This window comes from Elgaria multicarinata, chromosome 13 (genome assembly GCF_023053635.1).
Source record: "Elgaria multicarinata webbii isolate HBS135686 ecotype San Diego chromosome 13, rElgMul1.1.pri, whole genome shotgun sequence".
Taxonomy (NCBI): Eukaryota; Metazoa; Chordata; class Lepidosauria; order Squamata; family Anguidae; genus Elgaria; species Elgaria multicarinata.
Window position 1 is genome coordinate 6,778,525 of NC_086183.1, and position 22,812 is coordinate 6,801,336.

At 49.9% G+C, this 22,812-nt stretch overlaps 1 protein-coding gene across 2 annotated transcripts in view; it reads right to left on the bottom strand.

The window, feature by feature from the left end:
• MAP7D1 (MAP7 domain containing 1) overlaps positions 1 to 22,812 on the bottom strand; it is a 79,787-nt gene that overhangs the window by 13,087 nt on the left and 43,888 nt on the right. Inside the window, exons 4-12 of one of the 2 annotated variants that reach the window (XM_063139931.1) lie at positions 22,109 to 22,272; positions 18,504 to 18,618; positions 13,335 to 13,445; positions 7,352 to 7,474; positions 5,670 to 5,815; positions 3,647 to 3,768; positions 2,172 to 2,428; positions 1,813 to 2,002; positions 861 to 1,041 (exon numbers count right to left, since the gene is read on the bottom strand). In XM_063139931.1, coding sequence (XP_062996001.1) covers positions 861 to 1,041; positions 1,813 to 2,002; positions 2,172 to 2,428; positions 3,647 to 3,768; positions 5,670 to 5,815; positions 7,352 to 7,474; positions 13,335 to 13,445; positions 18,504 to 18,618; positions 22,109 to 22,272 — 1,409 coding nt within the window. The remainder of the gene's footprint in view (positions 1 to 860; positions 1,042 to 1,812; positions 2,003 to 2,171; positions 2,429 to 3,646; positions 3,769 to 5,669; positions 5,816 to 7,351; positions 7,475 to 13,334; positions 13,446 to 18,503; positions 18,619 to 22,108; positions 22,273 to 22,812) is intronic. The other variant, XM_063139932.1, reaches the window with a different exon arrangement.

Genomic DNA, 22,812 nt, shown 5'->3' on the forward strand with positions numbered 1-22,812 from the left:
TGGGGAACAGAGCTGACCATTCCCACATTTGACCTGGTTCAGGGGTGGGGAACGTGCGGCCCTCGGGCGACATACGGCCTGCAGCCTAATTTCAAAAGCCCTCTGCACATGATCAGTTCAGACCTCTGCAAAGAGTGATCTGTCCCTTCCCTGTCAAACCGCTGTACTTTGAATGGTTTAAATTTTTGTGAACCGCCCAGAGAGCTCCGGCTATTGGGCGGTATAGAAATGTAATAAATAAATAAATAAATAAATAAATGAAGAGTGACCGAAGGGGTGGAAGAGAGAGAGAAGGTAGGGTGACCCTATGGAAAAGAGGACCGGGCTTCTGCATCTTTAACAGTTGTACTGAAAAGGGAATTTCAGCAGGTGTCATTTGTATGCCTGCAGCGCCTGGAGAAATTCCCTCTTCATCACCAGTTAAAGCTGCGGGAGCCCTGCCTTCTTTTGTATCTGGTCACGCTAGTATAGCTCCTGCAGCTTTAATGGTGCTGCAGGCCTACAAATGAAGATACAGAAGCCCAGTCCTCTTTTTCATATGGTCACCCTACCTTTGGGAAACCACTGTCCTCTCAGCTTCAGCCTTTCCCTCCCCACGTCTGTTGTAAAGTCACCCTAACGGTCACCCTAAGAGAAGGAAAAGGAGTGGTCCAGCCAATTGGGGCTGGGGCCCTGCTCACTGCTGGCTTGGGTCTGTCTGATGTGGCCGACAGATGAAAACCATTTCCACCGTGGCCGGGCGAGTTCTGAGTTGCCCAGGCTTGCGTCAAGAGAAGCCCCGTTTCCGACCCACGCACGCACTTCCCTCCCCACCCCCACCCCCCGTTTCCATTCCCTCCACTCCCAGTCAATAAGCACACCTGTTTCTGCAGCCGCTCCTGCTCTTCCTGCTCAGCCTGGGCCCGCTCCTGGGCCTCGCGCTCCTCTCGGCGGGCGAGCTCCTCCTGGTGCTGCCGCCGCTCTTCCTCCACCCTGGCCTGCTCGGCCTGCTGCAGCAGCCGTTCTTTGGCTTCTTGCTGGGCCCGCTCCTCCGCCAGGCGCCTGCCGGGTACCAAATGCCACCGTCACGCAGGTTGGATCGGCCCACCTCCCCAGCCCAAGGATGCGAGAGAGAAGATTCCTCTTCCCTCACCACCCCTTTTCCTTGTGTGTCCTGTCTTTTTTATATATACTGTCAGCCTGCAGGCAGAGGCTGACTTTTTTAGTAATTGATTGTAACCTGTTGCAGGAGCCTTTTTTTGGCTGAAGGGCAGGATAGAAAGCGCACTGTCTTGTCATTGTTTTCTAGGTTCACACAATAAACCCTAGTAAGTCCTACCTAAGGATGGAAGCCTTACCTGCCACCTTCCTCTCGTCGCGTGCGCCCTGCGCTAAAATGAATCCAATTTCTCCGCTGAGAAAATACCAAATGACAAGGCAAGGAAACCCACGCTTTACAAATTAAGCGTTTGCATTCATTACTTCAGCTCAAAACAACAGCACGTGCCCCACCTCCCACCCCCACCTGTGCAAGAATCTGAAATATTTGGGAAAGTATTTGGGAGAAGAGGAAAAGGGAATAGCGCGGAGACTGGGAATGGGCCGATGGTGGAGGCAATCTGCCCACGAAGCCCTGGCTAGAAGGGAAGGGGGGGGGAATACCCTTGGTCCCTGGAATTCTTGTTCAGCCGCATTTGGGCTTCTATGATTTCATGAAGCACCAGCTGTAAGGTTTTCTCAGCGTTCCCCCACAGCTAACGCCATGAGGCCTAGAAACTCGCCTTGCTTAGAGAAGGCCTAGCAAACGCGTTCCACCTCGACCCGAGAACTCACCGCTCTTGTTCCTCCTGCTCCTTGCGCTCTTGCTCCTCGCGCTCCCGCTGCTCCCGCGCTTGACGCCGTTTCTCCGTCAGAAGCCGGGCAGCCTCCTCTCGGTCTGTGGTGCCTGCCATGGGTTTGCCCGGAGTTGTCGGAGGAGGAGGAGCAGGCACTTGGCTGGCAGCAGCAGAGGGAGCGGCGGCATCTGCAGAAGCCCCAACAGACGCGGGTTAGACCCCCTGGGCTGACAGACCCTTCACTTCGGCACGGGGCCCATTCTGACTCCTGGAGCCATTTTGTCACCCGCTGGCGACCACGCTCCTCTGAATGCAGGTGCAAAGCTTCCCCCCCACTGCAGCCCGTAAGGCCCCCACCTGGTGCCGGTTCGCTGCTCCCCGGGACCTTGGGGGTCTCGCTCGGGGCCGGGGAGTTTCTCCCCCGTTCCTTCGGCTCATCCTTGCGTTCGCGGACCTTTGGCTGGCCATTGTGCTCCCTGCGGGCTCGCGCTTTGGGCGAGGATTGGGCACTGCGGGCCAAGCCTGGCCGATGGGGAGAGCCGGGGCCGGTGCTGGGCGAGGCTGGGCGCTGCTTGGAAACAGCTGGAGATGCAGGTCTGGGCTTCGGGCTGGGGCTGCCGGACAGAGGACAAACACACAGCTCATGGTTATGATTAGTATTTGCAATATTTATATACCGCTCAGTTATCTAACACAGATTCCAGAGCGGTAAACATAGGTATAAACCGTAAAAGAAAGAAGATTTAAAAAGAAAATTAAAAACGTTCAATTTAAAAACAAAGGAACCAGAAAAAAACAGGCTTCTTGAAACAGAGATGATTTCAGGGGGCGCCGGAAGCAGCCTAGTGTTGGCGTCTGCCTGACCTCCAGGGGCAGGGAGTTCCAAAGAGAAGGGGCCACCGCACTGAAGGCTCTTCTCCTGGGGGATTCCAATCGGGCCGCAAAGTACCTAATCCAAACTAGTACAATGTGCCGCAAAAGAACTGAGGTATCCTAGAGCCTCCTAAAGCCTATTTTTAACCTTTAAAGCCCAACATGGCTTGGGACCACCATACCTGACAGAACGCCTCTCCCGACATGAACCTACCCGTACACTGCGCTCAACATCTAAGGTCCTCCTCCGAGTGCCTACTCCGAGGGAAGCTCGGAGGATGGCAACAAGGGAGAGGGCCTTTTTGGTGGTGGCCCCCCAATTATGGAATTATCTCCCCAATGAGGCTCGCCTGGCACCAACACTGTTATCTTTCAGGCGCCAGGTCAAGACTTTTCTCTTCTCCCAGGCATTTAACACCACTGAACAACGCTAAGTTTGTTTTTTAACGGACCTCCAGAACTGTTGTTTTTTAAATGGATACTGTTGTTTTTATGTTTTTAAATGTTGTCCCCGCTGGCTGGGGAATGCTAGGAGTTGTAGGACTCTGGCTGGAGCATGCTGGGAGTTGTAGGACTTTTTTTCTGTCTAAACAGGCATAGGAGTGCACCCTTAATTACTCAGGCTGAGCCCACCATTAAAAATAATGAGATGTGCTGGGCCTGCCCTCAGTTCTGACCCTGCTTGTAGCCTTGCTACCGGACTAGGCCAAGATTGCAGAGAAGAGCACCGCCCAGGCAAACCCGTGGCTATTCCCAGTCTCTCCAGCTTGTGGCCACTGTCTAAAAGGGCCACCACGGCTGTCCCCGAGGATAAGCAGGAAACAGCACCCCGGCGAAGCTGAACGCACAGCGCTCGAGTTGACGGTGCTAAACTGACATGTACCAAAACTCACGCCAGATGGGGCGGTGGAAAGATTAAGGCAACCCAACTCCCTGCGGCGGCTGCCTCGAGGACTTACCTGCTCTCAGGTGTGCGCAGCTGACGAGCCGGCCCAGGAGGCATAGACTGGCGTTTGCGGAGGGCTAGGGCGCTTTTCTCTTGGGCGTTTTCCCGGTCCTTATCTTTCTTCTCCTTTTTTTTCTGAGGATGCAGGTTGAGGGGACAGAGGGATGAGGGGATTGGTAAAATGGGGAGAAAGAAATGGCAGTCAGGCCCAGAGACATTCATGGTGGAGAATACGGCCACCCATAGCGCGTGCCCCCCACGTTCAGGGCTGATGTACCCCCAAACAGCAGATGCTGGGGGCCAAATTAGCTAGAAAAGGATATTGCCTTTGGACTCTATGGAATTCCCAGAGGCATCTGATTAGACACCCTTGGAAACAGGGATGCTGGACAAGACCATCCTTTGGCCTAATCCAGAAGGGATTTTATTCATTTCATTTTATTCAATTCATTTTAGTAGGGGCGCAGAACCTCAGGCCTAGGGGGAAAATCCAGCCCTCCTGGAATCCCCTGGCCCCGCCCCTTCCCTGGCCTCTCCCCCCAACCATTGATCATTTGGTGGCTTGGGTTTTGAGCAGTTCTCCCACCCACTCACCCCCAATTTCAAAGATTGCAATGCCTCTCTTAAACCTTAGTTACTGGTCGTAAGAGCGTTACGCTAAAATATGCTGGTATTTTTTTATATTTTGACGCCACACTTCTTTTTCCCTTTTGGCCCCACCTACCCTTGAATGCAGCCCGAGTGCTTCTCTGAAACGGAATTCGGCCTTCAACACCCGTGATTTGGACCGTGGCCTTTCTGCGTGAAACTCAAGGCAGCACACATGGGGCTCCCAAGGGGGGAGGGTGCCACATCCAGGCACTGCCCAGACTCAGGCCTGTGCAGCTTTGGCAAAGTAAATAGCTGATGTAATGATGGCTCTGTGTAGCTAAGAGGATGGCAGAAATGGAGACGGCATGGGCCAGGCAGCTTAGGCCTCGGGTGGCTCAGTGATCCTTGGTTCCATGGAGCTAGGGTGACCATATGGAGAGGAGGACAGGGGTCCTGTATCTTTAACCGTTGTATAGAAAGGGGCATTTCAGTGGATGTCATTTGTAGGCATGCAGCACCTGCTGGTATCCCCTCTTCATCACAACGGTTAAAGCTGCAGGAGCCCTGCCCTCCTTTCCATATGGTCACCCTGCCTGGAGCCCAATTCTTGGGTCTACATCCCATGCGTACCCACTGACCCGAGGCCCTGGGCCGCGTGCTTTCTCTACACTCTCGTATCGGATGGTGTTGCTCTTTGGCCCTGGGCGTTAAGCTCTCGTTGGCATCCGTGTGTCTGTCAGTCCCTCTGCCTGCCTGTGGTTGCTAGGCAACCAGAGGACATTTCCTTTCTGTTTGTTTCCCAAAGCAACGGCCTGTAGGGACTGAAGTGTGTTGGAATATGACCACAGGCAAGATACTGGCCGCGCAGTATCCCCAACCCATCCTCTATGTACCACAGAAGCCTGGAGACCCCATCCTGCCCAAGAAGACAGGCCCTGGAGTTTGATTTAGAGAGAAGGCCGTAGCTGGGCCCAGGACATGATCCGGGCAGCACCAGAGGCGGAGAGAACACTGGAACGCCACAGCTGAAAGAACGGCCACCACTGTCATGTTCCCTCGGATAAAGCGGCTCCTGCAAAGCTCCAGCTGCCCTGGGCTCCTTGCGAGAAAGGGAGGGCTATAAATCAAATAAGTCAATCAGAGGCAGTAAACCTATATACACCGGTTTCTGGGGAACATGGGTGGGAGGGTGCTGTTGCACCATGTCCTTTGTTGGTCCCTGGTTGACAGCTGGTGGGCCACTGCAGAACAGAGTGCTGGACTAGATGGACCCTCGGTCTGATCCAGCAGGGCTCTTCTTCTGTTCCTAAATTGATAGGCACAGGACTGTTGGAAGACCAGGCCTTGCAGCTCCAACCTCTGGTCGGCACTAGAGGGGAAGTAGAGGGGAACCGTGGGAGTGAGCATAGGGCCGGGCTGGGCACGGAGAAACCATCGTCACTCACGGGGGAGGCCTCAGTCTTGCGCCGGGGCGTCACGTCGGGGCTGCTGGTTGTTGGCCGCCGTCGCTCCGAGCACCGGTGATGCAAGCGCTGGTTGTTGCAGGGGCTGAGGGGGCTGGCGGAGGCTGAGCGGGGGCACACAGGTACTGCTGTGGGGGCAACGAAAAGGAGAGGGGCAGTCAGTAGGCCCCCTCAGGAGCAGGGCCCTGGCCTATCAGAGCCGTGTCGGAAACGAGGAGAAAGTTTTCTTACACGCTAATGTAGCTCTACACGTTTCAGAGTCAAAACTCCTTTTTCGAGAACATGGAAGGAAAATGCAGACATTCCAGAAGTAAGGAGCTTACTTGTTCTCCAGGTGTATGGAGAATCTTCGAAAAAGCAAAGGTGCAAAGCTTTCGTGTTCACTTACATTAAAGGCATAATCCTATGCATGTTTAGATGGAAAATGTCCTTCAACTTCCAGCATCCCCCAACCTGCTACGTTGGATGGGAAATGCTGGGAGTTGTAGGACTTTTTTTCTGTCTAAACACGTATATTGTAGGATTGCAGCCTAAAGCTACATGAAAGGTTTCTACCACCACTCAGCAACGGCGTCTTCTCCTTTCTGGTTTGCTTATTTGAGGTGCTGTTTATTCCTTTTCACCCCCTATCAGGGCCGTGGCCAAACGGAGAAGAAATTAAGGCCTTAGCTAGACCTAAGGTTTATCCTGGGATTGTCCCGGGGTCATCCCTGTTCATGTAAATGACACACAGGATATCCCGGGAGCAGGCAGGGACGATCCCGGGATAAACCTTAGGTCTGGCTAAGGCCTACGTCTGGGAATGCAGCCCAACAAGTATGCAGCACAGCAATGGCACTATTCCCCATGTCAAGCCTCACAATAACCGTCCTGGCAACAGAGGATGAACAAGAGCAGCGGTCCTCTTGCGCTGTCATTGGGGTTTTTGTTCCCTTCTAAAGTGCATTCACATGACTTTTATGATGTTCCTATGAACCTGGATAACCTTTTTTGTTCCAGCAGGGTTTTGTTCCTCTTTTATTGACTGCTTTTCTTGTTGTGTGTCATGAGATTGTGCTTTTTATCACTGCAAGCCGGACAGACTGGTGCAGTTGAACTGAACGGGTGGGAAATAAGGGTAGAAACCAGGCGTAGGGGAATTTTTAGGACTGTGGGCATACTGGTCAATTTGAAAAACTGTTGTGGGAAGCACCACAAAATGTCTGCCATGGGAGCTGTGGCTAGGGATACGCAGAGTACACAAGCCACTTCTGGGTTGTCAAACAACCTACAACACCCCATTTGTAGTTGTTAGTGAGACAACCAAACCTAGGCACTTTGGGTTATTCATGGGTTAAACAGTCCAAACTTAACCTAAGAATAAATTGTAGGTTATCTTTGGGTTGTTTAACCCACAAATAACCCAAAGTGTCCAGGTTCGGATGCCATGCTAACAACCTATGAATGAGCTGATTGTAGATTGTTCTTTAATAGCAGAAATGGCAGGTGTCCAGGAGGCAGAGTGCCACCTCTCCCCCTCTCATGCACAAGAACCCATGGGTTGTTTAAACCATGGGTTGTCTTTACATGCGAACCAGTCTCTGTCATCGTAGTGTTGGACGAGAGGAGGGACAACAGCCTTTCCCCTCAAAATAATTTCAGCCCCTTCATGCAACCCCACGTACCCTGGTCCTTGCCGTTGCCGGCAAGCGTCACAGCACTCCGGCTGCGGGCCAAGAAGGACAGCGTTGGTGTCATGAGCCGGTCCACGATGCTGCTCTCCCAAGGACTGAGTTGAAGGCTGCGGTCTGGAGAAGGAAGGACAGACAAAACGAAAGGTTCTAGTTAGGCCAAGAATTGCCAGTCCGTTTCAACCCTGACTAACCCTCCAGTCATCAGTTGTGGAGAGTCTTAGAACTGCTTCAGTGTTAAATCCACATTGACTTCCAAACGAAGCTCCACAGCCACATTCTCCTCAAAAACAAGGAGGCCGGGCACAGGGCACCTTGTCTCCTAAGAAGCAGGCAAGGCTAGCTGCAGAGGAACAGGGGCAGCACCAAGTACACTTGTGTACTTGGGAGTGGGGTGAGGAGAGCAGCTCTTGTCAGATACAGGATCTGTGATGAGGCCCACTTGCTTGGGCTAATAGCAGCCATTTGCGGTGCTCCTGGAGATCTGAGAGCTCCCAGGACTAACAACATACAAAGGCATCGTGGAGCAATTCAGCCTTTTCTTCCTTCGCGGATTTTGTGTGGTAAGGAAAACAACGGGAGAAGGGGTAGGAAAGCCCCGGAGGGCTGCAAACGGGAGACGTTGTCATCTGGACCCTCAGTGAACAAGGCAGGGTGGCGGCCCAATAAACGCCTTGCTTAGAAGCTCCCTAAAAGGCCTCTGCAGTAGCTATGTGATGAGTTGACTTTCTGGGCACGGTGGATAATCTTGCAAACGGTCTTGATGTGTGGAGGTTTAGCCCACCAGCCCCTGAAAAGCCTTTGGTGCCTGGATTGAGCCAGGAACCAGAGAGTCACACTACAGACAGATGTGGCTGTTCATCATGCCAAATTGGGGACCAGCAAAAGGCATGGAGCTAAACATGGCCGGGAGCTGCCTGAAAAGAGCAAGGTTCCTTTCCTTTGGAAAGTCTGCCAGAACTCAAGGACTTTCCAGAAATAACTCTGCCTTAAGCAGACAGGAAGCGATTTTAATTGACTTTGATCATACTGCAGACGTTATGTTTTGTAGGACCTTTTATCTTGGTTTTATCAGTTATTTTAGGTATTGCTTCTTGACCACATTAAAGAGAGATGATATTAAATTAGATAAAATAAACATGCCAACTTTGACTTGGGTCAAGGGAAATTCAGGGGTCAAGAGGGGGGGAGGGTTTGAAGTAGGGAGAAGTACAAGTGTAAGAAATAATATACCCTATTTCTTCGATTCTAAGACGCACTTTCCCCCCCATCTAAACATCTCTAAAAATGGGGTGCGTCTTAGAATCGAAGAAAGGGTTATTTCTGTTGGTGGTACTGAAATTAGTGTGCATCTTACAATCGATGGCATCTTACAATCGAAGAAATAAGGTAGATACATTACCACATGGTAGAATTATATATATATATTTTTCCTAAGGCTTAAATGGGATGTTCCTCTTTTCAGAGGAAAACTGTTTTTATATGCGTCTGTGAGCAGAAGGGTAACACTCTGAGGACATAATCCTACGCATGTTTGGGCAAAAAGAAAAGTCCTAAATGGGCAGAGGATTGGGCCACCAATGACTCAGTCACGGGGCACCACCCAATTCCTCCTCCGTGAACAATCCTTCCGAAGCCAGTGACACACACTCTGCAAGCTTTGCTCGGCCCAGACGCAGGCCCCTCCTCGCTCCGCCGTTCCCTTCCCTTCTTCCGGCATCTTGCTCAGATGCCTTGGGTATTTTTAATCATCGCTAAGCAACGAGGAAACAAAACAGCTAGAAGTGGAAATACTTCTACCCTTAGCAGCGGAGATAGGTTTGAGGAGGGGCACAGAGAGGAGATGCTGGAGCCAGGGCGTCCCTGGCGTTGTCAGATCGTCACTTGCAACAGTCAAGCGCCTGAATCCCAGCCCAGCCAAGGCTCAATGGAGAGGCAGATCGGTGGGTGGGTGGGTGGATGTAGACGTGCCTTTGTGGAGGGCACCGGGGGTCACGTACACTTGGTTCGGTTCCCAGTGTCTCCAGTTAAAAGCCCTCACGGTAGAAGGGCTCAAGTCTTAAAAACACAAAACACAAACCTAACTGCTTCCTGAGACCTTGGAGCAGCCTTCTCCAACCAGAGGCATTGGACTACAACTCCAATCATCCCCAGCCAGGATGGCCAATGGTGGTGGGAGTTGTAGTCCAACACAGCTTGAAGGCACCAGGTTGGGGATGGCTACCTTAGGCTGCCAGGGCCTGTCGCAGTTCACACTGGCTGGAATAAAATGTACCATTGCCCCGATTTATTCGACCGTATGTTTTATTATTTGTTTTACTAACGTTTGCAAAGCTCAGCCTGGACGGCGCAGAATGCCTGTCACCTGCTTGTGGTTGGAGATTGTTCCTCCCAACCCCGGCCCAGCGGCAACAGCAAACTCCCCAGCCCACACCCAGGAGCGGAAGAGTGGTTTCTAGTAGTGACTGAGATGCTCATGTTTAGACAGAACAAGTTCTATGACTCCCAGCACACCCCCAGCCATCCATGAGCTCTGGACCAGGAAACTCCCACTTCATATCTTCTCGGCCACAAGCGAACTCAGTGACCGTGAACAAGCCATTACTTGTGAGCCTGAACCCCCCCCCCCCCCCGTGCTCTCGCCCAATCTACAATACAGGCAATACTGACACCCGTCTGCCTTACAGGCTTGCCGTCAGGATAACCATACAGGCATCATTCTGAACACTCGAAAAGCACTACATGAATGCAAGGATTATTCCGCCCCACTCCGACAAGCAAGTGGGGACGCTACAGAAGCTCTCTCTGATCCAGGAGGCAGGCACCGCAGAGCCACGCAATTGGATATAAACCCACAAGGCGGCTCTCCTATCAGCTGGTCAGCAAGGCCAGCTCCGTCCACATCACCCGTAGGCAATCTTGACCCCTTTCACCCCCGGTCACTTTTCCCCATGCTGTTGGAACATAGATTATTCCAATTTTTTGAGGTTTTTAAGATTACGTGATTGTATTTCATGGTCTGTAGCCTTGTTTTGTGAACCGACCAGAGAGCTTCGGCTGTTGGGGGAATATAGGAATGCAATGAATAAATAAAGTGGAGATGGCCTCAGTCTTGGAAGGGTCAGGGGGAGGGGGGGCACGGCCCTGCTGGAAGACAACCTCAGGCAGGTCCCTCCCAGGAGACTGCAGCTGAGGGAGCAGAGATGGAAACAGGACCATTCCACCAGCCCTGGGGGGAGGGGGGGAGACCACGTTCCCTTTCCCCCTCCCCTCTTCCCTGCCCATCCTTTTTCCCTCTTGTGTCGTGTCTTTTTAAGACTGTAAGTCTGCAAACAGTGACTCTCTTGTTTTTTATTGATTGTAATGTATGTAGGCCCCTCGCGGAGCCCTGTTGGCTGGGGAGGATAAAAATGCTTAAAATAAATAAATAAATGTTTGTTGTTGTTGTTTTTTAAAAAACCACGGTATAGTTAGTGCAACACAAAGGCAGCTTCCTACACTCCTGGCAAGAGCAGACGCTAAGCAACGTGTGAGCTTCCCCCAGTAAGAATAGGAAAATCTCACTCCGTACATGTGGTTTGCGTAGTTACCCAGCCTCCACACGTGCACTTCCTGGGGAAGGGAGGTGCAATAACACACACACACACACACCCCGTCCTGTCCCGCCCCCATATTTTATTTATTTATTTATTTATTGCATTTTTATACCGCTCAATAGCCGAAGCTCCCTGCCCAAGCCTTAAGTTGGTTTTCTCCGGGTCTGCTCTGTGTCCCATCTGCATCAAACACATAGTGGGTGGGCCAGAGAGACGAGGCCTTCGCTCTAGGGGGGCATCAGGATTATGGCACCCCTGACCCCCACCCCCATTGGGGATATCTGCAGACTGAATTCATGTCTTGCTCTTCAGCTGCTTTTTTTTTCATTTGAGTTCTGCTGCTATATCTTGTTTCCCTCAAGTGCCTTCTGTTCAGATTGGTTTGTACATTTTTAATGACTTTAACACGTCTTATGCTGAACACCTTGGGTGATTTAAAAACTTTAAACGTTTCCCATTAAAAAAAAACACCACAGTGCACAAATACATTGAAACAAACAATGAAAGCTTGGCAAGGGGGACACTGGGACCAGAACTAGGCATTTGGGCAGCAGTCACACCTGGGAGATTGGGAAAGACCCAAAATAATGTTAAGAATTCCATCCTAAAGAAAAGGAGCTGAACTAGTAACAAGTCGAGGACATAGCAGAAAAGCACGGTTCAGTTAACAGCCCTGCAAGGTAGTCTAGTGTTAAGAACTTAAGAGGAGCCCTGCTGGATCAGACCGAGGGACCATCTAGCCCAGCACTCTGTTCACACAGTGGCCAACCAGCCGTCGGCCAGGGACCAACAAAGCAGGACATGGTGCAACATGTTCCCATGGGCGGGAGGGTGCACTGTGTGCAACTGGTGCACACAGGCTTACTGCCTCGGACACTGGAGGATGCTGTTAAAATTGCAGGTTAGTGGTGAGGCTAAGCTGCAGCGGTTTGGTGAGTCCAAATGTGAACTACTGCAGGACGGGTTGAGGCAGCAGAATACAGCAACCTTGTCAATGTTGCAGGTTAAAGGTGGTTCTGGATTTCCCAACTGAATTATTCCCCCTTACAAAATATATACCCCTGGATGCAAGAAGGGTAAATCAAATCAAGTCTCTTCCTTAGGCCCTCATCCAGCACAAGCCCAGTGCTTAGTTGCTTGAGGAGGCCTCGAGCACCGTCGACTTGCATGACGCCTGGCAGCGTTTGTTGGCACGAGGCCACTTACGCTATGCCCAATAGTAGAGCCTGGCCAAGCCGCTCTCTGTAGCATCTCACACTGACGGAGGAGTTTAGCTGTCTAGTGTTCATTGTTCCGGCGCTCCAGGCTCCGAAGAGACTTCCTGCAGCCTTCTAGACCTAACTCAATGTGTTCACTGTTAAGAGATGAATCCAGACCTTGTCATGCCCTCGTCCCATGGATTTAAATCACGGCTAATGTTTCATTGAATTCAATGGGACCAAGGCATGACTGTGTGCGTCTGGATCCGATCCACACAATCCCTCGAGCGACAGGGTCCCTCAACCTCACACTCAGCCACTCAGGCAGAGTCACGGCCAATGCCTCCTTGGTGAGTGGCCCACCGGATCCAGTCCTGGGACACGTACGAAAGCAGGGGTGAACTGGAATAGAAACGAAACAGCGGCAGGGCGGCGGTGAGGGAGGAGGTGTTGCATGGGTCTGTGAGGTTCTTTAAATGGCTGTGTCGTGCCCTTAGGTTTTCATGGCCCTGTGAAGTCAGTCAAATAACTTAGTATTACAGGTTGCTTCCTCAGAATCAAAAGGGGGGGGGCTTTGCAGACCTGCTCAATGAAGGAAATCCAGGGTTCTCCCCACAACAGATGCCTGACTTGCCTCTGTTTGAAGACCTTCAAGTGAGGGAGAAATCCCACCACCCTCCCAGGTAATTGGTTCCATCATCAAATTCCATGTGAAGCTAAACTGAACTTTCCACCATGCACACGTTATGCAATATATTTGCATTTATTTGTATGATTTATGATGTTTCTGCTAGTCACAGCGAGGGGCAAGGCCCCCTGCCCTCAAACCACAGGAAATCTTACTGAGTCCTAACTCTGGCTTTTGAGGTTCCACCAGCAAATGAACTGCCATGGTTCCCTTGGCAGCCATGAGGGCTAGAACCTTGAATTTTTTTTAAAAAAAAACCCAGACAAAATCGAGGTCCTCTCAGTACAGAATTCTGTGCTGAATACTAAATTCTGCACATCTCAGCTTGTGCGGAACTGCTGCATGCGTACAAAGCCTCAACTGCATGGTGTTATCTAGATCTTTTAAAACACTCACCAGTTTTTAAATATGCCCTCAGCCTATAGGATAGGAAGGGATACAGGTTTAAAATCAGTACCGCCCCCTACCTCCCCTCGCCCCCAGGGGTCTCTTACTTCTACTGGGCGAGTTCCAGAGGGTGGCAGAAGATTTGGAGAGGCGCTTGTTGATTATAGAGTCCACATGTTTGGGGAGGTTTACGGCAGAGAGAGAGCACCTGCTTGCACCTACGAGAGGGAAAAGACACACGGGTGTTAAGGGCGGTGGGGCGGGATTTAGCGGACATGCGCACATGCAGCAGCAGCAGCAGTAGCAGCAGCAGATGTCATGCAGTGGAAGGAGCAGGGAAGGAGACAGCTGTTAGGGAACTTTGCAGGTCCAGGGTTCTCAGGTCGCAGCATCTCACGTCACGTCTGCTGCGGTGCAAAACCGCGTAACTGTTTACGTGCTGATTCACAGCCCACGGTCACGCTTAGCAACTACGCTTGGCTCAGCTGTGTGCCGCCTGCACCAGAGGCAAAGCTGAGCTTAGCAGGAAGCGGGTTGGCGCAGCTGGTGGCGCATGCCACGTGCGCGGTCCACAGGTTTGCCAAACTCCAGGAGAGCCACATTGACCCTGGGGTTTGCCACACAATGCCCGATTCAGCAAGATATAGAGAACTTCCTAACCTTTTCTTCTGGATCCGTGAAGAGAAAGCAGAATTATAAAACCACAGAGTTGGAAGGGGCCAATTAGGCCATTGAGAAAGGTGCAGGCACTGAGGGGTTACGGGCTGATCCTGCTGCATGTTAACTCAGAATCGGGCCCCGCCAAGTTGAGTGGGGCTGAGTCCCATGGGAAGCATGCATTCAATTGCAGCCTTGGTAGAAGTTTTTAAATACCACGTAACTAGATGCAGGTATGAGACGTCTACACGATCGTGGTGAACGCAAGATGGAAGCCAGGCCGTAGGACAGGAAACAGACACACTCGCCCACAAGTACGCCCCACTGCAGGCTCAGAAACCACACAACAAACAGCCTGGGCTGAAAACAAACAGGATTTTCCACACCAGCCTTGAAAGAGTTGTTATTTCCATGGTGCGAATTCCCATTCCCAAGCAGCAGTCGGACGGCTCAGGAATGGCTGGATAACCGAACGACTCAAAAGACCGTTGTGCCCTTTCCCTCGATGTTCAACCTGTTTTGGTTTCCCAGCCATTGAGGCCCTTGGATAAGCTCACGAGGAAATGGCAGACGCCAACTACTGGTCTTCGCCTCGCGGCACCCTCAGCCAGCGGCACGTCAGCACCCCCCTTCACGTTCGTTGCCATGGCAAGCAAAGTTCAGTCCCTACTCCACCACCACCACCACCCCTCTTGGCCTTTCATTGATTTGGGGCCTTTCCCCTCACCACAGTGCTAAGGGAGGAGAGTACAAGTGTAAGTCTGAGGACACCAAAACCATCTTCAAAAAATTCCATGAAGGGAGAAGGGAATTGAGCTGGAGCCTCAGGTGCCCAGCTGGTTCCTTCTTCTGAGGCAAAGTTTTTTTGAGGCAAGCCGCTGACAGACAAAAATAGATTTCTGTGGGATGCAGATAGGCCCTGAACCATTTGATACACGTCACTGAGTTGTAACAGAGGGTTATTGGAATTTCAGTGTGTGTCTGTGTCTGTGTGTGGGTAGCGGTGTTTGCACGTAACTCTAAGCCATGGTTTATGTAAACTATGGTTTGTTACTTGGGTCATGAATTGTCTTGCAGATGAGCAAATGAACCACAGCTTGTTTCCCTATTTCTAGTTTGTTTCTCTGGTGTCCATTTTGCCAAGCTTCAGAGTGGTTTTACCCCCCTAGGCTGCTCTTTGCTGGGTATCTCTGAGGGCAGCAGCAGAAACAAGTGGGGGATAACCCATGGTTCTGGGCTCAGACATCATGACAAGCCATTGTTTAAACAAGCTAGACAGTTACCCTGTTCAGACGACACACTAAGCTATGGTGGTTAAGAATTTTGAGCTAAACATTATGGCTTAGCATGTCATGTGAACCATGACTTAGCATGTTGTGTGAACCATTCCTAACCATGGTGGCTTCATAACCATGGTTTAAACACACTCACTAACCATTTGCTGCAAAAAAACAAAAAACAAAACATGGCTTAGTGTGTTGTCTGAACAGGCCCTTTGAAAGTCAACAACAAACCATGGCTTCTGATTGTGGTTTGTAGCTGGTTAACAAACCATGGCCTGTTTGCAGGGATGGGTTCGGACACAGCCAGTTTTCAACGAACCACACCATGGCTTAGTGTTATATATGAACCAGGTCTCTATGTGCATAATGTATGGGGACAGGAGCAGGCAGAAGTAACATCAGGGCCTGCTCCTGCTGGACTCTTCCCCCTCCCCCCCAGGGCAAACTGCCATCTTGGCCCTGTGGGGAAGAAGAAGGACCGAGGGGACAGGAGCAGGCAGAAGTAACATCGGGGCCTGCTCCTGCTGGACTCTCTCTCTCTCTCTCTCTTTCTCTCTCTCTCTCTCCTCCCTCCCTCCCTCCTTGACTCCTTTTCCTTGTGTGTCATGTCTTTATTAGATTGTAAGCCTGAGGGCAGGGACTGTCTTTTTTGCTAAGTGTAAGCCGCTCCGAGAGCCTTTTTTGGCTGAGGAGCGGGGTATAAGTATGATAAATAAAAAAAATAAAAAAAATTATCTCATATATTTTACTACCTAGTTTGGTGAATAGTTTGTGCAAAGGGCCAATTGTTCTTTGATGAAAATCTACGTCAGAAAACGGTATTGTGACATGTTTCTCCCTTGCTCCTGGGAGTAACAAGACCCTTAACACTGTCTTGTTAAAGGCCTGTGGGTTACCCAGAGATAAGAAGAAAACAGAGAGAGGAATCTCATTGAGTAGAAACATGATTTCCAGGTAGAGGAGCCCTATGTCCCTGCATGCTTAACATCCATGCTGAATGCCCAGCTGGCAGGAGGTGTGACCTGATGCGCACTTCATAAAGCAAGACATCTGGCCAGAAGGCTGCTCCAACTTCCCCCCACACTCAACTGCTCATGAATGCATCAGGGAGGCCACACAAACCCATGAGTTAAGTCTGTAGTCCAGAGCGGTTGGGACATGGAATGTTAAGGGGTCTGTTGAGAGGGGCAAAGAAGGAAAACGGAGGGGCGGGAGAGAGAGGGTTGTGTATGATGGGAGTCCTAGCACAACACATCTGGAGGGCACCAGGTTGGGGAAGGCTGGTGCAGACTATGACCACGGCCAACTGAGAAGCTGAGCTATCTAGTTGAGTTTGTTTTTTGTTGGCCACCATGAGATGTGACAGACTGGTGGATTTGGACTAGGGGAGAACTATTTCAAATCCCTGCTCAGCCAGCCACAAAGTTCACAAACAAGTGAAGAAATCATGTTAAAGGAGTTGGCTTTCAACACATACAGAGTGGCTTTCAGAGTGGAGGCTGGTGGCTTTGAGGTCAGGTGGGGCAGTGAATCCAACCTAGGTTTCAGTCAGAACTCTATAAGAGCGATCCGAGGTGATTCGCAACCTTTACGCATTTTGGGGCGAAGGGAAACAACAACCCCAGTACCTATCTTTTCAGAAATTTACTATTTTTAGTTCTTTATTTTAAAAGTGATATATCCTGCCTTTATTACCAAAATAAAATAAAATGCAACTAATAAAACGCTTAATATTCTGTATAAAAAGCAAAGGAGAACAATTACACCATATTAATCCACACATATTTAAAATGCCACATGAGCCTCACAAGCAATCAAACGCCTATGAAAATATTACAGGATTAAGGCCTTTTTCTGAAAATCAGGAGGGTTTAGGTGCTATGAGGGGCAGGGAAGGGCGGATTCCAAGGGGAGGAAATGAACAGAAGGTGAAGAAATGATCCCTGTACCCTATAACCTAATGAAAACATGAGATTTGAGACTCCAGTTCTCAATTGGAGAGAGAGAGCTGGTTTATATCTCACCCCAGCAATGAAGTCACTTACAGTGCAATCCTATATATGTCTACTCAAAAGTAAGCGCCAATGATTTTAATAGGACCTACTCACCGGTAAGTAGCTATAGGTTTGCAGCCTTAGTTGGCTTTAGACAAACTTCTCTCTCTCTCTCTGCTGAAGTATAATATCAACCTACATAAGAATGTAAGAAGAGCAGGACGTGAAGGGCAACAGCCTCCTCTGTGATCTGTTTCCAGCATCTGGTACTCAAATGCATATTATTTCTGAAGGTAGACCTTCTGTTTAGTAGCTCTCATGGACAGCAGACCTACCTTACAAGGCTTACAAATAGATAATGCATGTGAAGGGCTTTGAACACGCTAAATGCTGCTGCTATTTATCATCATCATCATCATCAAGTCCCAGCCTGTCCAGGGCTTCAAAAGATCAAAACCAACCCACAAGCATTACTAGTCCACAAATGATTTCATTACCTCGCCCGCCCAAACATAGTCATTCTCAGCCTGAATTAAAATATGAACTTCTGTAAAGCTTCCTTGCCTCGTTGCCTGGAGGGAATCGTCACTCACCACAGGTGACCAGACAAGTTGCTATTTACAGTCACTATCGTTTTGTCCCTTGTCTGCTGGAAGCCTTTCCCGGCAAGCTACTACTTCCTGCATCAGAAACTGCATATTCACTTCCAGCCTCTTCTCTACATCCATTGAGACTTAGCACCTTCTTAAAACACACACCATAGACTCTTGGGCTGGACAATTCCACAGCGGAAACGACGCCCTTCTGTTTTGAACATTTCCAGGCATCCTCATCTAGTTTGTGCTGCTAATGCCCATGAACTAAATCGATTGGCCACAACGGCATCATGAGACTCACAGCCTGGCCTCAGCCATGCCCAAGTTATGTCGCGCTCTTGCATACCCTGATGTCTAATCTTACACAACAAGAGCTGCAAACAGATGAGGAAACAGATGTGGGATGGTCTAAGTAGCACCCAAGTAAGGAAGGGAAAACACCAGAGAGTCACCACATCAAAGCATCCAATGGAAGCTGCAAAGAGAAGCCCAGCTTTCCCCATGCAAAAAGACTAGAGGTTGGTTTGCATTGATCTCTAAGTCAGGGTGCGAAGTGGCCCCTTCTGAGTCAGGCACATGCACGTGCAAAATCGCCCACCCGTGCAAAAGCATCGAGGCCCACCATGCCCCAGGTGTGCAGCCGGCCAAGCTAGTCCTGGCCTACATGCTCATATCAGCTCTCCCCCAACATGTGCAAGTGTGCATAACGTGTGCCAGAGCGAGTCTGTGACGATGTCTCCACTCACCATCCTTGTGAGCAGGGGAGCCGTGGTGCAGCGCACCAGCCCATGACCACCGCTGCTGCCTGATTTCAGCCCAGGTTTTCTTTGCTGAGCGCTGGATGGCAGCTTCATAGCGCTCCTGATGAGGGAAGAAGGGAAGAAGTCAGGATGGAGCCAGTGACCCAGTCTGCACATATTGACAACCCATGGGTTACCTAACCCACGAACTGGCAGGGGTGTGCTGCCTCCAGCGCACGTCTCTCTTCCACTTTCAGTAGGCAATCTACGATCAGCCCAATCGTAGGTTGTGAGCATGACATCCGAACTCGGACACTCTGGGATGTTTAGCAGTTCAACAACCTAGAGCTAAACCAAGAACAAACTGTGGGTTAACTCTGGTTTGTTTAACCCCTAAGTAACCCAGAGTGCCCAGGTTTGGACGGCACACTCACAACCTAGGAACAGAGCAATCATAGTTATTTACTGAAACAGAAAGTGAGGAGTGCGCTGGAGCAAGCACGCTCATTCACTTCTGCTCGTGCCTGAAAACCCATGGTTTAAACAACCCATAGGTTGTCGTTACATGCAAACTATGTGCAATGCATGAAGAAACACTAAACCACGAGTGCAGAACATTTTTTGGCTGCATTGGGCAGCACCATGTTGGGGACTCCAATGCTACCTGATTCTTTTAACTGGCAATGCTGAAAACTGAGCCTGGGGCCTTCGCTGTGCAAAGCATGTGCTCTGCCACTGAACTACAAGAACAAGTAAAACGTTTACTGGTGGAAACAAAAAGGAACTGTCAGGAATATATAAGGAAAACCACACCTATATAATGAATATATGAGAGAGAAAGACATAGACTGTGGGCGACCTAATTGCTCAGTAAGAAGCAACTCCTGCCCCCAATTGGTGTGTTCTTGGTACTTATTTTAATTGTTAAAATTAAAATTAAATAACTTTAAATGCATGTCCCATGGTAAATGCAAAGGTCAGCTTAGGACCTTTGGAAGTGCCTTATACTGAGTCAGATCAGTGGTCCATCTGGTCCAGTATTGTCAACACTGACTGGCAGCGGCTCTCTTTAGGGTTTCTGGCCAGGCTCTCTCCTAGTCCTACAAGGAGATGCCAGGGATTGATCCTTGGGATGGAAAGCACATGCTCTTCCACTGAGCTACAGCCCTGGCCCTTAAACACAGTGACCTTCCCCAAGGCTGAGCGAGAGCCGAAGCCAAACCTCCATAGGACAAACTGCCATAAGAGCCAGGGCTGGAAGCCTGAAAAATGGAACACTTTGATATCCAACGATTCACAAGGATCCAGGCTCCGGAATGGCCCTGCTGACCGGGGCTGGTCAGCTCCCTCTTCTTTGTCCTTCTGCCAGCAGGCAAAATCATTTATTTCTTAATTCAGGGAGACCTTTGGCATGTAAGTGGATTTGTTTTAACTGGTTCATTGTGTTTCCTATTCATTTGTTTGTTACATTTATATCCCACCTTTTCTCCAAGGAGCCCAAGGTGGCACACTTTGCCATTTTATCCTCACAACAGCCCTGTGAGGTAGGTTAGGCTGAGAGTCAGTGACTGGTCAGTGAGCTTCCATGGCCGAGTGGGGACTGCAAGGTGGCTCTCCCGAGTCCCAGTCCAACACTCTAACCACTACGCCACACTGGTTTTCTGTTGTGCTTTAATTGTGTTTTTAATTAATTTATGTTTTAATCAAGAATTTTTGTTTATCACTCTCAGCTGCCTCAAGCACCATTTTTGGCAAAATATAAATTTAACAGATAGACAGGGCCCGTTCAGAAGACACCTTAAAACAGCCTTCCTCAACCTGGGGCGCTCCAGATGTGTTGGACTGCACCTCCCAGAATGCCCCAGCCGGCTGGGGCATTCTGGGAGTTGTAGTCCAACACATCTGGAGCGCCTCAGGTTGAGGAAGGCTGCCTAACAGGTCTTATAAAAACACACAGTGTTGGGGGATCAAGTCTGCTTTTCGGAGGTCACACACACACACATGAACTCCTTCACTTTAAACCAGAGATGGACAACGTCCATATCTCCAGTGGCCATTCTATTTCCCAGACAAGGGTCTTTCAAGAATCTTTCTCTGAAAGGATCTCTCTCAAGATTTGAGTTTGCCCTAATTTCTCAGGGATTCCAGTCTCCCTCTCCCATAATACTAGAACCCAGTGGGGTCATCCCATGAAGCTGAATGGTGGGAGATTCAGGACAGATAAAAGGAAGGACTTCTTCACACAGTTAAACTATGTGAGATCCAGTGTGGTGTAGTGGCTAGTGTTGGACTGGGAGTCAGGAGATCCGGGTTCTAGTCCTCACACAGCCATGGAAGTTGTGGAGCGCCCCATCTGGAGCGCCCCAGGTTGAGGAAGGCTGCCTTAAAACCATGGCTTTAACCACAGTGGGTAAGCTAGAAAACCAAGCATTGTTCAGAAGACACCTTAAACCACAGCTTTAACTATGGTGAATAAGGCTTTTTGCTTTATTCGCCATAATTAAAGCCATGGTTTAAGGTGTCTTCTGAACACGGCCTGGCTTTCTAGCTTAACCACCATGGAGATGATAGACATACATCGGCTTCCAGGAGAAATCACTATGGTCTAATATCCCAGCCCATCCTCCTCCCTTTCCTTCTGTGCAACTGTATATCTTGCTGCCCCACCTGCTCCAGTAATTAACCGTGGAGGTATAAACCCCTTTAGGTCTGAAGGCCAAACTCAATTTTAGAGAAGCTCGTTTTGGTAGTGAGTGGGACCAAAGGCAAAACAGGCTGGTGCCAGAAGCAAAGGGGTGGATCCGGGCAAACATGTATTCATTTATTTCATATAATTTCATTTCTATACTGCCCAATAGATGAAGCTCTCTGGGCGGTTCACAAATGTTAAAACCACAACGGAAGCTTAAAGCCACCATATAAAAGTACAACTAGAATAAAACCTATCAGCAGTGCAGAGATTTAAAATACAGATTTAACACAACTAAAAGACCAGGATGCTAAAGTATTGGGAAAATAAAAAGGTCTTCACCTGGCGCTGAAAGGAGTACAAACGTAGGTGCAATCCTGTAGCATAAAGGGGCAAACCTATTTATTTATTACATTTTTATACCACCCAATAGCCAAAGCTCTCTGAGCGGTTCACAAAAATTAAAATCATGAAGAGCATAAAAACAACCAACAATCTAAAAACACAAATACAAAATACAATATAAAAAACATCCTATGCATGTTTAGATAGGAAAAAAGTCCTACAACTCCCAGCATCCCCCAGCCAGCATATCTGGGAGTTGTGGGATTTCTTTTCTTCCGTTTAAACATGCATAGGATTGCACCCTGAGGCTGTTAGCGCCTGAGGCAACGCAACCTTCTAAAACGGGGGGGGAAAGTGACACAAAAGCCAGCACAGAAATATCTGGGCCCTGCGGGAAAGGGGAGAGCCCCGGGGCACCCTGGTGGGACCGAACAGGAACCCCAGGTGGGCCAGGCCTGGCTGAAAACCTGACACTCTGCCCCCCGCCCCTAATCTACAGCCTGCCTCTTCGCAAGGCCTGTTGCCAGCAGCCCTGGGCCTGCCCCCCTTCTCGCCTGCCCTTCCATAGCCAGCCAACCTTGTTCCGCTCCAGCTTTTGACGCTGGCGCTCCTCCAGGGCAGCGCGGCGCTTCTCAGTTCGGACCCGCTGCTCTTCGAGCCGCCGCCGCCGCTCTTCCAGCTGCTTTTCACGCAACACTCTCGCTTTCTCCTCCTTCTCCAGCCACAGGGCCCGCTTGGCAGCTATCAGGGGAGAGAAAGACAGACACAAATGGGGTTTAGCGATAGAGCGCACGGCCTGGCCTAAAAACACACACACAGATTCCATCACTCCTGGGGCATATTCAGTTACAGTGAGACGCTGTGGCTTTCATTTCATCGAACAAGTCCCCCAGGAAGAGTGGGGGGAAGTATTTCAGGGACGTCTGGCAATTTGAGGATACGTCTGAAAAAAAGAGCCCTGCCAGATCACACCAAAGTTCCACGCCAACCAGTATTTCAGCCTTCTGGAAGGCACCAAATTGGCTCAACTGGTCTGAAGCTTTCCTTTCCAGTATCCCGCACCCACATCTGGCTAGACCAACTTGTTGTTTTGCTTTTTCAGTATTTCAACGAACACATTTTATTATTGTTCTTCCTAAGAATGTAAGAAGAGCCATCAGGGCCGGCCCAGCCATGGGAGAGAGTGAGGCAGCCGCTTCAGGCAGCAGATTTAAAAGGGCAGCAAATTGTCAGCTATTCAGTTTGTTAATATTGTATTTTTAGTGCTAGAAATGAAGAAAA